The sequence below is a fragment of the Sphaeramia orbicularis genome, chromosome 12, assembly GCF_902148855.1.
Source record: "Sphaeramia orbicularis chromosome 12, fSphaOr1.1, whole genome shotgun sequence".
Taxonomy (NCBI): domain Eukaryota; kingdom Metazoa; phylum Chordata; class Actinopteri; order Kurtiformes; family Apogonidae; genus Sphaeramia; species Sphaeramia orbicularis.
In genome coordinates this window covers 57,322,653-57,339,882 of record NC_043968.1, presented here as the reverse complement: position 1 = coordinate 57,339,882, position 17,230 = coordinate 57,322,653, and the positions used below count along the sequence as shown (strand labels likewise).

Sequence of the window (17,230 nt, the reverse complement as noted above, 5' to 3'; positions counted from 1 at the left end):
CACAATACACACAAAGAAAATAAAGGTTAAAAAGCAGAGAAAACAAACATTTTCTTCGAGATAACAAAGAACATTTTCCACTAGAGATAGCTGTGAAAACAAACAGATTAAGTAGCACCTCAAAGATCAGCACGTATATGTGAAAAATGTATAAATATTTACTGTAGCTGACTCAGCTGTGGGAAAGACGTACTGTTTATGACCAGAGCGGGCGGGGAAACACTAAGGTTTCACAAATATGTTGAAGTGACTGCTTATTGTTGTGCGGTAAATAAACACAAACGGGATTTCAGAGCGCACATAGAGCCACTCAGGCACAGATAAAAGGATCGGCTGATAGTACCAAGCTAATTTTATCCAACAAAAGGGCGTAGGTGGCAGCTGTAGGGGACAATGAGAGAGAGGGAGAGAGAGGGAGAGAGAATGGGGGGGGGGGGGCACATGGCAGGTTTATTTAATGAGGAAATACGATAGCTCTCAGAAGTTAATTGTTGTGATTGATTGAGGTGAATCCAGGGTGTGGTTCGATAAATTAGTTTTAAAGACAGAAAACAGGGCTAAACTGCTAACCTGCCTGTGATATTAAAGAAAGATGGGAAATGTGGTCCTGTGAGACCCAACTATCTGCCTGTTAAGTCTGACATCATGGTGCAATGAAACTCATCTCTGGGCCAAACAGTCGATGACAGCAGAAGCCGTTCGCTCATTTACTGTAACTTCTTTAGTGAAGCGTCGGTTTGGGTTCAGAAGGGGGTCAGCTCATTTATTTAATTCAATACAGGGGTTACTGTAATTTTCATAGTCACTGTTTTACCTATAGTAGGTTGTGATTTTAAGTGTCGTAGCCTCTTAAGAGCTGTTGCCCCTGGTACTGAGGGCAGTCACAGTGATGTCTGTGTTGCCATGGTGATGACACACGATGCTCGTAGCAATATACACACGCTATACATCCTTGTAACCTGAAGAATGTCAGCTAAAACCAAATGTTGGACAACAGAACACAATCCAAACAAGCACTTGAAACGGACAAATATCCACAACAAGCTAACAGTCTGAGACCAGTGTATGTTATGGATAATTTAATAAAACAGACCAATGAGATAAACTTTGCAGTGCTAAGCTATCCCCTATCACTAAAACTCATTGAACAAGACAAAGAAGATCAAAAATAAAGGTCACATTATGAAGTGGTGATTACACATGTTGTCTTACCTTTGCTGTTTTCTGATCATAACTTGATTTTACATGAATGAAACTTCTGCTATCATATAATCCATTGTTTTCTATTACATTGAAATAATTCTGACTGGAAACAAATGGCCCAGGGTTTAACGGGTTAAATCCTGTTTGAGGTCCTGGTCTGTTTACAACAGAGCATCGCTTCAGTTCATACTCATCTATGTATTGATGTTACTTTATTTACCTTCTCCTGAACTGGTCACGGACAGATTAAAGGCTGACAAATGAAAAACAAAGAGTGAAGATGTTCTACATCAGTGAAATCTGGCATGGCAGATGCAGAAGGAACCGACGTTAGTTATCTAATGATCTAACATTAGCTTGGGCCATACTTTGTTTTTTTCCTCTCATGTTACAGATTTGTAACTCATCAACTTCATGCACTTCCACTTCAGCTATTGATTCTCATGTGTGAAGTGGTAGAAAAGAAATACAGTGGTTCCTACACAAAACCCACACCTTGAATGGTCATCATCAGTTTCATTCACAGACGAATTAGATGAATATGAAGCAGTTTGGAATTTTTAAGCTGCTAACCAAAGCCAGGGTAAACACAAGTCCTATAGGGCAACTTTAAGAAAAAAAAAAAAAAAAAACATTATTTTTCTAATCTTTAAAAAAGAATACATTTTCATGTTGCGTTATTTAAGTTTCCAAATTACGAAGCTATTTCTTTAACAATGAGAGGACTGTCATTTTGGAGGATCCTGTAGCAGTCCTCTTTCGGTTAAGGGTGTAATGAATAATAAATGTTTGACATCTACAACAATGAAATAATTAACAAAGAGATAAATGAGATAAGAAGAGCTTTTGTCTACGATAACAAGCTATTTGCCATTAGTGCTCAAACACTAGTGGTTCTGATAAAGACTTAATGGAGGATTAGAACTACCCTGGAAGACAACAGGATGAGGAGGATGTGCTGTTGTTCCAAAAACAGACGCCTGTTTTGCAGTGACCGAGCTGGTGGTTCAGTCACAATGTGTAATCAACAGGACTGATCACTACAGGAAGCACTGACATTTTAGATTCATTTCCTCTTCTGCAGGAGGAGGAAAGTGGTTTTATGACACTGGAAATGAGTTTCCAAAGTTGCTGTAGACCTCACTTTGTGTAACTTGGTCATAAATTTTACTTTTTCTGAAGCCACAATGTCCTAAATTCTAAAATATTCCAGCAGTAAGCACGACTGCAGGAGCCTCGTGCTTTCCTCTGACTCAGCTGTCACATATTCAGATAAGCAGAGACTTCTGGTTTTTTTTACTTGCGTTTTAAGACGTACAAAAATATAGAAAAGGGCAGCTTATATCTGACAGTCTAGAGAAGGGGTGTCAAAACCAGCCCACCAAGGGGTCCGGTCTGGCCCATCAGAGGAATTTGTGAAATACAAAAATTAGGGTATCAAAATAATTTTAGTTACAGTCTAGTTAAACTCAAAACATTTTACTTCGCTTTAGTTTAAGTATTTTACATACACTATATTGCCAAAAATATTTGCTCACCTGCCTTGACTCGCATATGAATTTAAGTGACATCCCATTCCTAGTCTATGGGGTTCAAGATGACGTCGGTCCACCCTTTGCAGTTATAACAGCTTCAACTCTTCTGGGAAGGCTGTCCACAAGGTTTAGGAGTGTGTTCATGGGAATTTTTGACCATTTTTCCAGAAGCGCATTTGTGAGGTCACACACTGGTGCTGGACAGAAGGCCTGGCTCTCAGTCTCCGCTCTAATTCATCCCAAAGGTGTTCTATGGAGTTGAGGTCAGGACTCTGTGCAGGCCAGTCCAGTTCATCCACACCAGACTCTGTCATCCATGTCTTTATGGACCTTGCTTTGTGCACTGGTGCACAGTCATGTTGGAAGAGGAAGGGGCCAGCTCCAAACTGTTCCCACAAAGTTGGGAGCATGGAATTGTCCAAAATGTCTTGGTATGCTGAAGCATTCACAGTTCCTTTCACTGGAACTAAGGGGCCAAGCCCAGCTCCTGAAAAACAACCCCACACCATAATCCCCCCCTCCACCAAACTTTACACTTGGCACAATGCGGTCCGACAAGTATCGTTCTCCTGGCGACCGCCAAACCCAGACCCGTCCATCAGATTGCCAGATGGAGAAGCGCGATTGGTCACTCCAGAGAAGGCGCCTCCACTGCTCTAAAGTCCAGTGGTGGCGTGTTTTACACCACTGCATCCGGCGCTTTGCATTGCACTTGGTGATGTATGGCTTGGATGCAGCTGCTCGGCCATGGAAACCCATTCCATGAAGCTCTCTGCGCACTGTTCTGGAGCTAATCTGAAGGCCACATGAAGTTTGGAGGTCTGTAGCGAATGACTCTGCAGAAAGTTGGCGACCTCTTCGCACTATGCGTCTCAGCGTCCGCTGAACCCACTCTGTCAGTTTATGTGGCCTACCACTTCGTGGCTGAGTTGCTGTCGTTCCCAAACACTTCCACTTTCTTATAATACAGCTGACAGTTGACTGTGGAATATTTAGGAGCCAGGAAATTTCATGACTGGATTTGTTGCACAGGTGGCATCCTATCACAGTTCCACGCTGGAAGTCACTGAGCTCCTGAGAGCGACCCATTCTTTCACAAGTGTTTGTAAAAGCAGTCTGCATGCCTAGGTGCTGGATTTTATACACCTGTGGCCATGGAAGTGAGTGGAACACATGATTCTGATTATTTGGATGGGTGAGCGAATACTTTTGGCAATATAGTGTAAGTGAAATTACAAGAAAATATTTATATTTGAAAACTAATATTGCACAAAAAAGGGCACAACATGAACAACCTGAAATTAGATGAAGTTGAGAAATAAGTGTAATTTTAACAATATTGTGCCTATTAGCAAATGTTTTGTGTATGTGTAGATCCACTGTGATTTTGTTATGCACATGTGTAAATGATAAACTGAGGTACAGTATTGTTAAAATTGCACACATGATTGTTCACATTTTTTTAAAGGACAGTTTGATGTTAACATTTTCTTCATGTTATGTTGCTTTTTTAACTCTAAAACAGAGAAAAGTTTGGAGTTGGCATTATTTATAGGTTATTATGTTATTATTTTACTGGTCCTACCCACTTGACATCATATCAGGCTGAATGTGGACCCTCAACTAAAATGAGTTTGACACCCCTGGTTTAGAGCTTACTTGATCTATCGGTTTTCACCTAAGGAAATGTTCATGTTGTCATTTTCTGACCTTATGAATCATCCTGTCTGTTTCATTTCAACAGTGGAAAGCCTGAGTTCTTGTCCATATTTATTTTCTCAGTAGTGATGCATGTCCTCAGGGTCTTGGTTCACTGACGGGAATAGTAACATCCATGACCACAGAGTGACTCACAGCAGCTAACTGAGCAGATAAACAGTATTTAATGGTGCATAATGTTGTCTACATGCAAAACAAAAAGGCTGTGTTTACTGTTCAGTCTGCACAACATGATGTACAGGATGCAAAAGTAAAGGTAACAAAAGTACACAGTCTTTACTCCAGCGGGAAGTACAGATACCTGTGAAGAAGTAGTCTATGATAGAAGTATAAGCGCTGATTCGAGTCGTCTTGTTCTATTTACTGTGTGACATGCACCAACAGATGCATAACATTGTGCTGTCCTTGTGTTTCCTATTGTTGTATCCACTCATGTAAAAAAACAAAAAAACAAAACTGTGTTGATGTTGTGAAGGAATGCTATGATATGAAATTAACATAATGAAAAATGACCCTCAAGTGGATTAAAGCCAAAGAAACACCCCTGTTTTGAAAATATAAGGAGCAGAAAGCATTAGATATCTGTGAGAAAAGAAATACTCAAGTGAAGTACACATACTACTACTCTTATATTTTCCCGTTTCACTCTTATATGTTCTGCCTGTCATCTGCACTTTATTCTGTGTATTTTGCTGCTGTAAACAATGTAATTTCCCTACAGTGGGATCAAAAAAGTCTTACCATGTCTTATCTTAGATACCTGAAAACTCACAGGAACAGTCACAAAATATTTGTACTTTGTTATGTCATAACATATGCCGCAGATTTTCATCCATATTTAGTGCAAATAATATTGTAAACACTCATGTAATAATAACTGATATAAGTTTCTGGTTATGAAATGGCCAATAACAGGATGTGATTTCTGGGTCACAACACAAAGCCCAAATGCTCATCAACACAACACCTATGGTTGGTATCTTGGTTGAACAGAAATACAGCTTATGTTGCTGCAGACACACTTGGTGTGTGTCATGTTGTCAACAGCAGCTGAGCAGATGAGTGTGGTGCTGAAAGGAAAGCATGAGCTCTGGCTGCTTTACCACAGCAGAACCCTGTGATGGTCCATGTTTATTTTAGAATACACTGCAAACCATGATGGAATCTATGGGTCTTTTAGTCATTAAAAACAGCCTACATTTTTTTTACATTTACATTTATAGTAGTTTGTTTTTTCCTCTCAACATATTGCAGCTTTGTTCGTATAATATTTTGACTTTTTCCCTCAAAATATACACTGAACAAAAATATAAACGCAACACTTTTTCCCATTTTTTCTCCCATTTTTCATGAGCTGAACTCAACAATCGAAAACTTTTTCTATGTACACAAAAGGCCTATTTCTCTCAAATATTGTTCATAAATTTGTCTAAATCTGTGTTAGTGAGCACTTCTCCTTTGTCCTTTGCTGAGATAATCCATCCACCTCACAGGTGAGGCATATCAGGATGCTGATTAGACAGCAGGATTATTGCACAGGTGTGCCTTAGGCTGGCCACAATAAAAGGCCACTCTAAAATGTGCACTTTTACTGTATTGGGTGGTCCAGGGGGGTCAGAAAACCAGTCAGTATTTGGTGTGACCACCATTTTCCTCACGCCGTCTTCATGAATTCTCTGAAACAGCTTTGGACATGGCTTATGGTAGAGAAATGAACATTCAATTCACAGGCAAAAGCGCTGGTGGAGATTCTTGAAGTCAGCATGCCAATTGCATATTCCCTCAAAACTTGTGTCATCTGTGGCATTGTGCTGTGTGATAAAACTGCACATTTTAGATTTTTTTTTTTTATTGTGGCCAGCCTAAGGCACACCTGTGCAATAATCCTGCTGTCTAATCAGCATCTTGATATGCCACACCTGTGAGGTGGATGGATTATCTCAGCAGAGAAGTGTTCACTAACACAAATGTAGACAGATTTGTGAACAATATTTGAGAGAAATAAACCTTGTGTGTACACAGAAAAAGTTTTAGATCTTTGAGTTCAGCTCATGAAAAATGGGAGCAAAAACAAAAGTGTTGCATTTATATTTTTGTTCAGTGTAATACTAATCTCATAATATCAATGACTTTTTTCATAGATTGTATTCAGGCTTTTATCCCAATATATTATAATCAATAACAGATTTGTGCCTCAATGTTGCCCTAATATTCCGTCATCACAAACCATTATAATCTAATCATCATTTATTTACAGCACCGTGTTTACTGTGTGTTGTTTTAGTCTGGTTCTATTTGTAAAATACAGCATGGTCGTCATTGGTGTAGAATGAGCAGTTCCAGCAGAGGCCTTAAATGTGCGCCGGTTTACAGGACATAATGGATGAAGGGGAAGTAGAGCACTTACGCTCTGCGGTCGTGGTCAATCCTGTTGATTTTGCCTCCGATGAAAACGCGGATTTTGCAGTCCTTCCACCTCTTCTTGTTGGTCAGCAGGTATGGGATCAGCAGGGTCAGACCTGGATGGAAGCACATCAAACTGCTTTACAGAAACACACATCAGACTCATGACACGGAGCATGTGGTGTAGAAACAAACATGTAATTCCTGTTGGAGGCGTCTGCTAATGTGGAGGTGAACTTCAGGACTGAGCAGTGACAGATCTGCCTGCCAGGACAGAGTCTGTCTGAAATAATGATGATGAAACAGATCTGAAGTGTCACAAGCTACGGTGTCTTTAAAAACGAGTCATGCCTTAGGCCACATTATCGAACCCTGCTGTGGTGACACACACCCATAGACATTCAGGCCAAAAGACAACGATTCAAATGAGCATATTGGCTCTGTCAGCGCCACTAATCACTGATGGACGTGTCCTGGTTTACAGTTTGATTTTCTTTGGACTTCTGTTGCTAATTAAAGCATCCACATCTGTTTCCAGATCAAAACAGGCATTGGACCCAACTTGTTTAAATTAATGATGTGGTCTATAGTACAAGTATTTATCAATATTCAATTCAAGGTGAACCTATTTAATAAGAAACACTACATGAAAAAACCCACAATAAAGTACAGCATAATTACATGATCTCTGTGTTATCCTTCCAAAGGTACTGTCTTCATGACATACACGGGCCAGTTTAGGTTAAAGGGGAGTGATTTTAGAGAAACTTTCAACTCAGATACTCTGAGATTAAAGTGTTAGCATTACATGTAACATTTTTGCAGTGTACAAAAATAAAACGACATAATTTACATTTTTCTTAGAATATTATCCCCTCCGCTCCGTTCATCTCAAATGACATTTTCCACTGTCCTACTATCTTAGAATTGAATCAAAGAACAAAAACGATCAGGAACACACTAATACATTATTTATTAATTCTGGATTACTGAAATGGCAGGAGCTAGTTAAGCTACAGACTTTACTTGTTATGTTCAAGGCCAAAAGTAAAGCACTACCAGCTAAATTACAAGAACTGTTTGTTCACTTCAGAGTGAAGAGCATAGAAGGAAAGGTCATTTCAAGCACCAGTGTGCACAGACAACTTTGAAGCAGATGTGTATCAGTAGTGGGTGTTAAACTGTGGAATTCTCTTTATAATGAGCTGAAGGACTGTCAAAACATATTCCAACTGAAAAAAGTATATAAAGAAAGAACAATGAGATTATATGAACAGTTATAAGTTTGACATTTTGCTTTGTATTTGTACTGCATCTTGTCACATATTTGCTTATTTTGGTCTGGTATAATGTTTTTGCATCATTTCGTCAGTTATATATTTATCTCTGTTTTGTACTTTCTGGACATGTAGTTTTGCACTTGGTTTTGTTTTCATTTTGTACTATCTTTGGATGTATTTAGTTTGGTTTGTCTTACTTTATACAGTATGATTTTACAGCTAGTTGTGTATGGCTGACCATTAAAGTTATTATTATTTAGAAGGGGGAAGGAAATATAAGATTTTCTTCATCCTGCTCCTTTTCGAGTATGGATGTGTACATGTTTGTTTACTGAATGATTATTGAATGTTTGCTGATGAAATGCAACACCCATGAACGAAATAAATGAAATGAAATGAAATGAAAAATAAAACATGACTGACCGGTAATTTGAGGATGTTAAGCTATACATTAAAGCTTCGTATGACTTTTGTCACCAATTTTTCATCAGATCTGTAAAACCCCAGTCATAGCCTAAGTATCACAAATCCAAAAGTCTTTCTGTGATCACACACCTGAATCTCTTCCCTCACGGTGAACAATTTCAAAGTGTATTCCACCATAAACAATCCATAAGTTTACAACCACAGCTGGTAGGTCACTTGGGCAATTTTGGAAATTTGTCGCAACGTGCTTTGTGGGAAGCAGAGTTCTGCGCACCCGCTTTAGCTTGGTCGACATGTTTGTTGTTGCTGCTACTGCGGCTTCGTGGAGCAGTAGCAGCAACAACAAACAAACATGGATTATTTATGGTGGAGTACACTTCAAAATTGTTCACTGTGAGGGAAGAGAATCAGGTGTATTATCACAGAAAGACTTACTGATTTGTGATACTTAGGCTATGACTAAGGTTTAACAGACTTTATGAAAAATTGGTGACGAAAGTCAAACACAGCTTTAAAAGAAAAGCTTCTCCACTTACACTCATTGTAAATACTTTTTTTGTTTGTTTTTTTGGCTAGTGTTTTTCAAAGAGTGTTTTTGTATGAAACTGAGCTATTGCGACCAAGTAATTTCCCTTGTGGATCATGAAAGCTTGTCTAAGTCTACATCTAATCACTGCTATGGAAGAAGCCTCTTAACCTCATGAGACCCAGGAAAATAACAGATTAGGCTTTTTTACATGAAATAATTGTCTTGATTGAAACTGTATAATGCAACAGCTTTTTCAGACACTTATTTTTTTTAAAGGTATGTCTTTTGCAGTGGATATTTTTTGAAGTAAAGCTGTGAAACTCTTCTCCCCTACAGAGGACAAAAACCCATTGCTGGGTCTCAAGAAGTAAAAATACATAACCTATGGTGTCATATGATCATTAAATGTTAAGGGTGTTACCAGTGTTTGTTTCTACAGCCGTATCAGTGCCCTCTCTAAATCTGGGTTATGTCTGAGCTGCTAGAGCTTAGTACATAAATTTGTTTAAGCCCACTATTGGCTGCTGTCCAAAAAACCGATGGAGTTGTCTCTATTCGTTCTAGCCTCACCTCCGTCATCAAACAGCCACCACACATCCACGGTGCCTTTGCCCTGTTTCTGCTGGAACTGCTGGCTGGCCTCCAGCAGCCTCTGGTCGGACACATTCAGCGGTAAAGTCGGGCTCTTCTTGTCTGGAGAGACAGTGGCAAAAAACACACACAAAACACAAGACGGACGGGAGAAAAGTGTATTTAGACGTAAAATCCAGTAGGATTTACAGTGTCAGGTCAGAGTTATGCTGCTTTGTGTAAAGTGAAACTAAAAGGACAAATCTATCAAATCTCAATACTAAAGTTGTGATCTGTGTGTTCTCAGGACGCACCAATCTATTCACTGAACATCTCATCCACAGGGAATTGAGATTAATTCAAGTTCACTGTTTGAAAATGTGAGTTTATGTAGCAGTCAGCAACAGAGTGACATGAAAACAAAGAAAGCACATGTAAACAAAATGATTGTAACACCCCCTCGGCCAGAAGTTGGCCAAGGGGTAAAAACCACCAGTTAGATAAATTGTTACTGGGCTACAATTTGATGATCAGTGCATCTCTAGTGTCTTCAGAAACATGGAGGCAGTTAGTTTAATGTGCCAGACCATGCAGTGAAAGATTATTACTTAGAAATAAACAGAATTTCAGGGTAAAAACTCAAAACTGTGATGTAATATTTCAGTTTGACTTCAGGAATTCAGTCTTTTCCATAATAATTAACAGGTCAAGACATATTAGGAAACACTGCATTTAAGTTATGAGCATACAACTTTCTCTAGATAATCTGCAAAGGGGTACATTTCCAAAAATTTCTTAAGGATGTAGGATAATGTTTTTTTATTTGATTCTGGGTTCCAGACAGCCACAGGTTTCCAATTTAGTTCAGGATCAATGATTGACACTATATTACTGACCAGTTTGACTTTTAACTGAATGTTAAAGTCTTGATTATATGAAGTGTAAGAAGATACTCAACTGATCCAGCAAATATGATATTTCAGCAAATTGCACAAATGATGGTGAAAATTGTTATCTACTGATTTTGGACAAATCATATGAGCACTGATTGATTTGCACTAAAATAAATGGAAAACAGTCGCTGCCTTGAAGTCAGAACAATTCACAAATAAACAAATGCTACAAATGTAAAATTAAAATGTGGCTAAATCACTGACACAGTAAATAAGGCGTCAAGTGTCAGTTACAGAATAACGGAAAGGACTTAAACACTGTAACAGTAACACAAGTAGAGAAACGTCAAATATCACTTTTCTGATAAAATCTGCTTTAAGTTTTTAAAGGATAAATGTTTTCCTTAGTATGGATGATTAACTTACTTTAAGCAAATATTCAAGCAATACTATGGAAAATTCTGCACCAGGGAGTACTCCATAAAGGTATAATTTGTAAGATTAACCCTAAAAAATAAACCCCACCATAAACAGAGGGGACAGGATTTTACCATTAAGATGCAATATTGGACAAGACTGAAAACTACCAAAAATGGTCCATGTTTGTTTGTGAAGTTCTACTCTGCTGTGATCAGATTATTCAATGTCTTTACTGTGTAGTCAGAATTGGTTCATTAGCTGCAACTACACAGAAATAATTTAAAAGTAAATTCCAACAGCTAATATGTGATCAGTATCTTGATTTAACGGTACAAAAATACACCAATGCTTTTACTTTATGTAGAGTGCCATAAAAATGAAATGGTGTTGATATGTTGCTATAAACTAAGCTCTCTTCAAAGTCAGACCCCCTTGACTAAAACCTGGATTTAACAGGACACAGGAGTTAGTGGTTTATTGTGTGTTCACCTGTTCATCTGTATTTGTGTTATTTTGGGACTTTGGTTTTTTAACACATTAGTAAGAATCTGAAATAGAAAATAAACTGATGGTCTACATTCACACTGCAGGGGGAAGAAGCCAAAACCAGATCATATGTGACTGTTTTTTTGTTTTTGTTCATGACAGTGTGAACAGCATCACATACAATAACACCACTTCCAAATGAGATCCTGAATCAGACACTCATCTGATATTTTCAATGCATCTTCAATCAGATCTGAACTTTCACATCATTTTACATCGAGATTCGTCACGTTATAAACGTGTTCAGATGTAACATATATATGAATGCATCAACAAAATTGAATCCAAAAAATCCTATTCAATAGTAAAAAACTGACAGGGACATTTTTACAGTACAATGACTATTGATGATATTTAAAAGTAAGGTTCTGAATGCACAACTTCTCCCACTATTGGAGCATTTTCACTGTGTATATTAGTTCTTTTACTGCAGGGAATGTGCCCTTGAATGAACACTTCTAACTCCACTGCTTTTGTGCATGTGGCTCAGTTCCATGTTACACTGGAATCTGATGTTGGCCACATTATAAAAACTATTATGACTGATCAAACAAAACAAACCTGATCTGAGCATTGAATTGGTATTAAATAACTACAGCTGGTAGAGTAAACGTAGACACTGACAGAGAAAGTGAAAAAACATCAACTCTTGTGTTACATGTGATTAAATTACTGTTTTTGTCAAAGACGCCTGTTGACTTTGGTGCTTAGTTTTCTGGTTTTAACACACATATTACATTCTGAAGTAGGTAAAAGCCTGTATATTTTTTGTACTGCTTAAAGATGTAGTGTAAAGAAAAGATGCTAATCATTAGCATATTAGCATTTTGGCAGCGTTAGCTATTGAATATATAGATCACAGCAGCTCTGCAACTTCTTCTCACGTTGGACAAATGGCAGAATGAAGTTGAAATTAACTCCCTACTTACAAGTGTTAGAATGTGGTAAAATGAGACAGGATGGAGTGGAGCTAGCTGGTTAGCATGCTAGCTGTTGTACAGAATGTAATATAATACATTAACATGTTAAGTCTCATTTCCTCGCACTCTGACAATTATTTCAGTTACTTTTGAGGGTTTTAAAGATGAAATATTACAAATTATACCTTTAATGAATCAATATTCACATTAAACAGGACAGCAAACAAACAGGGAGAGAAGCTGAGAGAGTTCAGAGTTAGAAACATGAAAACAGAAGAAGAGTTTTCATCCTGGAAAAGAAAGCAGCACACAAACTGTCACCTCCAGAGAGAAGAAGCAAGAGACAGTACAGACAGTTTGGAGGAAATTGAACTGTTGGCACAAACACACAACGTTAGATATTCAAGACTTGTTTTGACTTAAAGGCACTATTACATACAGCTTCAGACTAGGATTGAGAAAGGAAAGACTAGATGTTATTCCTCTTAGCCAAGAAGCTAGCAGGCCGGAAACATGGCACAGACAAGGAAAAGACACAAGGCAGCGACAGCGAGGCGCAGGACAGTGTGTTATTACAAGAGGAATTCAACGCAGAGGTTGAAAAATGAAGATGAGGGGAAGGAAAATATGAAGCAAGGATGCAGGAGCTGCGAAAAAGAGAGAGATACTTAGACTAGAGAGCGATTAGAAAAGCGAAGAGAGAGGTTTTAAGGCAACTCAATAAAAAATGGATGTCCTGCCTTTTTTCAACAGGGGCTGAGTTGGGGCTTTGCCATCATCTTCATCATCTGTGACATGAGAGACAAAAGGAAAGAGAGAAAGAAAAAATACAACACAGCTGAGGTGAACTGGAAATATGACATGAAAACTGCAGTTTCTTGGTCGTGAATCCAGATGAAATGGATTCCTACTGAGAATATGCAGTTGCAAAATAAAATAATTTAAAAAAAAACAAAAAAAAACCACAGTTAAAACATGCAGTATATATTACACATGAAGTTCTGTGCAGTGCAGAGGAGACGTGCAGCTTCATTCCAACACACTGGCACTGAGGCTCATGGAAAAACAACAACCTTTTTCCACTGGCAGCTACTTCTCCCCAATTTCTGGAGATTTCTCAAGCCTGATCTGAACAATAAACCCAGCAGCTCGGAGCCAGGACTCTACGTTTGTAGTAAAATAAAACAGGCTTCGACCGCCCAGTTGGTAAGAACAACTTGTGTGGACATGTGAGAGTATTAAATACGCTTGAATCAGTTTAATTCTCAAAGCCCAGGTCCTCCGCTGAGACGAGCCTTGGATTAAAACGAAACTCTCACACACTGAGAAGGTGAGTCAGAATGGAAATGAGCTCCACAGAGAGGAGGGGAGGGGATCTGGGCAGTGGTTGAGGCTTAATAAACTAAGAGGATTAGAATATCACAGTGTTCATCTTCACGCTGATGCTTTTTGTGGCTTTAAAGGGTGAATATAGGTGTTTAATGTGCAAGATCTGATAAAAACTACAACACGGACAGGTCACAGTCAGCATTACTACTCATGCTTTTTCATGTTTTGTCACTTTTCTATGTCCTGCACATGTTGGTTACCGTCGTTATATCTGATTCTTTGAGCCTAATTACTGATTACTTATTGCAAACTGACAAAATACCACTAAATGCTAACACCAATTCCAGTCATGTCACAACTGAACAAAGCTTACTCATGTTACTCAGAGAGCTAGAGTTGCTTATGAAACCTAAACACTTCCTGTGGGGATTACTTTGGTAGATTAAAGGTATCATGTGGGGATTTTGACCACTAGTGGAGCTGTGGAGCAATGTTTTTACAGTGTAAAATATCCAGTTTCATGAATCCAGCCTGGATGAGGTCTGGTGTTCAGGCTGTAGTTGGGAATGTTAGGGACAATAGTTCCCACAATCTGGGAATTACTTCTTTGTTTGTTTGCTCTGTGAGGAGTGGGTGGCACTTATTCACCACACTGACAAATCCACACACAAACACACACACATACATAAGCACACAGTGTAGCCCAAGACATCTGTGGACTAACAAAACTGGGCCCAGTGGGACGACTGGGGTCATGGGTCACCAAGGCGACTTCCTCTCAGGGCAGTTTGTGTGTGTGTGTGTGTGTGTGTGTGTGTGTGTGTGTAGGCAGAATAAGGGAAGCCATTGATGGGTTAAGGGAGATCTCTGAAATGGTGTTAAACTGACTTCCTGGAAGGAAAGCTTTCTTCTGCTGTAACCTGTAATGACGTTGGTGTAACACAAATAGAAATATACACATAAACACAAGTATACACACAAACAGGGCCCACATCAAACCAACAGAACATCTATATACAGTATATACGTATATATCCACTCGCTGGATAAAAGGGAATAAAACAAACAGATGATGCTGAAGAGGCTCTGACCTTTCTGGATGGCAGGACTGTTCTGAAGGCTGGTAGCCTTGGAGGATGGCTTAGATGAATCAGCATCTGAGTCTTTGCTGGTGTCTATGGACACAATCACATCTTTCATCCCTGATGACTTCTCCTGGGAGGAAAGCAACTCATCTGGAAGGAAACAGAAGCAGAAGGGAAGAAGATGGAGGTGGAAGAAAAAATGAAACAAGAGGGGAAAAAACTGTCTTTACACAATATTCAAGTGATCAGAGAAGTTCTGATTGCTGATCTAATTGTGTAAATAATGTGTTTATATGTATATATTTTTAATTTTTTTTTTTTTTTAATGAGAGTATTGACCATGTCTTTACTGCTACTTTTTATGTTTTAAAGTAGTCTGATCTGAGATACTTATCCAACATGTATCTTCAGTGAGATGTAAAGGGTTATTTTTTTTTTTTTTTTTTTTAAGTATGATTGTCCTGAGTAAACTTTGTAAAAAGTCTATATACTTTCTATATTGGACACTTTCCTCATTCCACAAAAATTCAAAATGAAGCTTGTTTGTTGTGGTATAATAGTTGTGAAGATGCTTCCTTTAGTTTTACCTCAAATAATTTCTCAGAAAAATAATGCAGGCTGACATTCTGCTTTTGTGTTACCGTTTGTTCATATCCTCCTGAGACCCAGGAAAGTAAAAGTTTGGGCTTTTTTACATTGGAAACAACATGATGCAACAGGTTCTTGAGATACTTTTTTTTTAATAGAATGTCCTTTGCAGTGACCAACATGTTTTGTTTTTGCTTTGTTCTTTTAATAAAGCTGTGAAACTCTTGTCCCCTACAGAGGACAAAAAATGCAGTGCTGGGTCTCAGGAGGATATGGCACATATATAGTGTACAGTTTTAATACTTCCTTAAAAATGAACGCTTTGCATGTTTTGTCTTGAGTTGTTCACATCCAAAAACATGTAAACTGTGAATCATCTGTAATATTACTGTATATACAGAAATCTTGATTGTCACTCATTACAGTGTCATGGATTCAACCTATAAGCGCATGCATGTGCTTAGTACCTTGTCCTTGGATGTGGGACACATCCAGTCCCTCTTTCAGACGCAGAATAACAGCACCGTACTGGAAGTCAAAGGCATCACTGAGAGGAAAAACACATGAATAAAAGATGGACATCAGCAGTGGGATGAACCATGGCATGCTGCACTGAACAGAGACACGATGCTGAAGGACATGGATTGTTTCACAAACTGCAACATTTTCACGTCCAGTTCAAAGACCTTTGTTGAACTTAATAGACTAGACGCTGCTACAGCTACTCACTGAATGGAAAGTAAAGGCCACATTGCTTAGCGTATTAGCAGTGATTTTAATATTGTGGGGCTGCCACATGTGTGACCTTGAGCTCTAATGCGATAATCCCCACACTTTACAATGAGGAACTCATTCAGCATAAGTCCACCACTCACAGGCTCACATGACTGAATTAGGGTTCAGCAGGGAAACAGGATTTCACATGGGTTAACACTGTATCCCTGAGCAGCTACAGCTACATGAAGAGTGTGTGTAGCATAAATACATTGTTTATCTTATCTCTTAGCTATCTTAACTCTCTCTTTTCAATTAATGTGCTGTAATATATTGTTTTTTTAGGGTGCCTATTGTCTTCAGGCCGGGGACTACAGCAGGACACTAGCCATGTTAGCTAAAGCTGCCCCTTTTTACTGTTATTGATACAGTTCATTAATTGGGATTGTCCACGATACAATGAAGTAATAAACTAAATAAAATAAAGTAAAAGACATAGATGGACCATTGCTTCAAAGCCTTGAGCTGTTAAGTGACCATATTTGGACAAGAGGGTGGAGCTGGGGAAGAACTTGGGATTAAACTGACCAAGTTAATTTTAATGTTACCACTGATAACTGGGAGATGTCATGTTAAATAACACCTATTAATATCTATTTGCTAAGGGTTAATATATGATGCCAACTTCTTATAATGTATAAGCACACCAAGTTGCTGGTTAGCTAACAGGCCATGATTTGCTATACTCAAATGATGCTAACTTGAGCTAATGACACCACGTGATGCCCAGAGGATGGTTTAAAATCGAATAGAACAAGGTTATTCTAGCTGCCACAGTTGTTTTACACTTTAAAAGACTTGTGCACTGGCTTCATTTTCAAGCTTTTATGCTCCTGCTGGTTTTCTTTTAAACCTAACTTACAGACTCAAGGTAATTATTACATAATTTTAAAGCTCCACAATGGGAGTCGAGAGGGGTCTCTGCTTAATCATCACCCCAGAAAAATGTGGGTAAAGACCGACTTATTAGAATTAGATCAGATCGTTTGCTGAGCAGAGGCGTCAGGTTC

The 17,230-nt window shown here is 38.6% G+C and overlaps 1 protein-coding gene across 2 annotated transcripts in view; it reads right to left on the bottom strand.

The window, feature by feature from the left end:
* The window catches only part of slc12a2 (solute carrier family 12 member 2), an 84,255-nt gene that overhangs the window by 12,952 nt on the left and 54,073 nt on the right, over positions 1-17,230 (bottom strand). Inside the window, exons 19-23 of one of the 2 annotated variants that reach the window (XM_030149823.1) lie at positions 15,914-15,993; positions 14,865-15,008; positions 13,185-13,232; positions 9,666-9,788; positions 6,865-6,976 (exon numbers count right to left, since the gene is read on the bottom strand). In XM_030149823.1, the coding sequence (XP_030005683.1) occupies positions 6,865-6,976; positions 9,666-9,788; positions 13,185-13,232; positions 14,865-15,008; positions 15,914-15,993 (507 nt within the window). The remainder of the gene's footprint in view (positions 1-6,864; positions 6,977-9,665; positions 9,789-13,184; positions 13,233-14,864; positions 15,009-15,913; positions 15,994-17,230) is intronic. The other variant, XM_030149824.1, reaches the window with a different exon arrangement.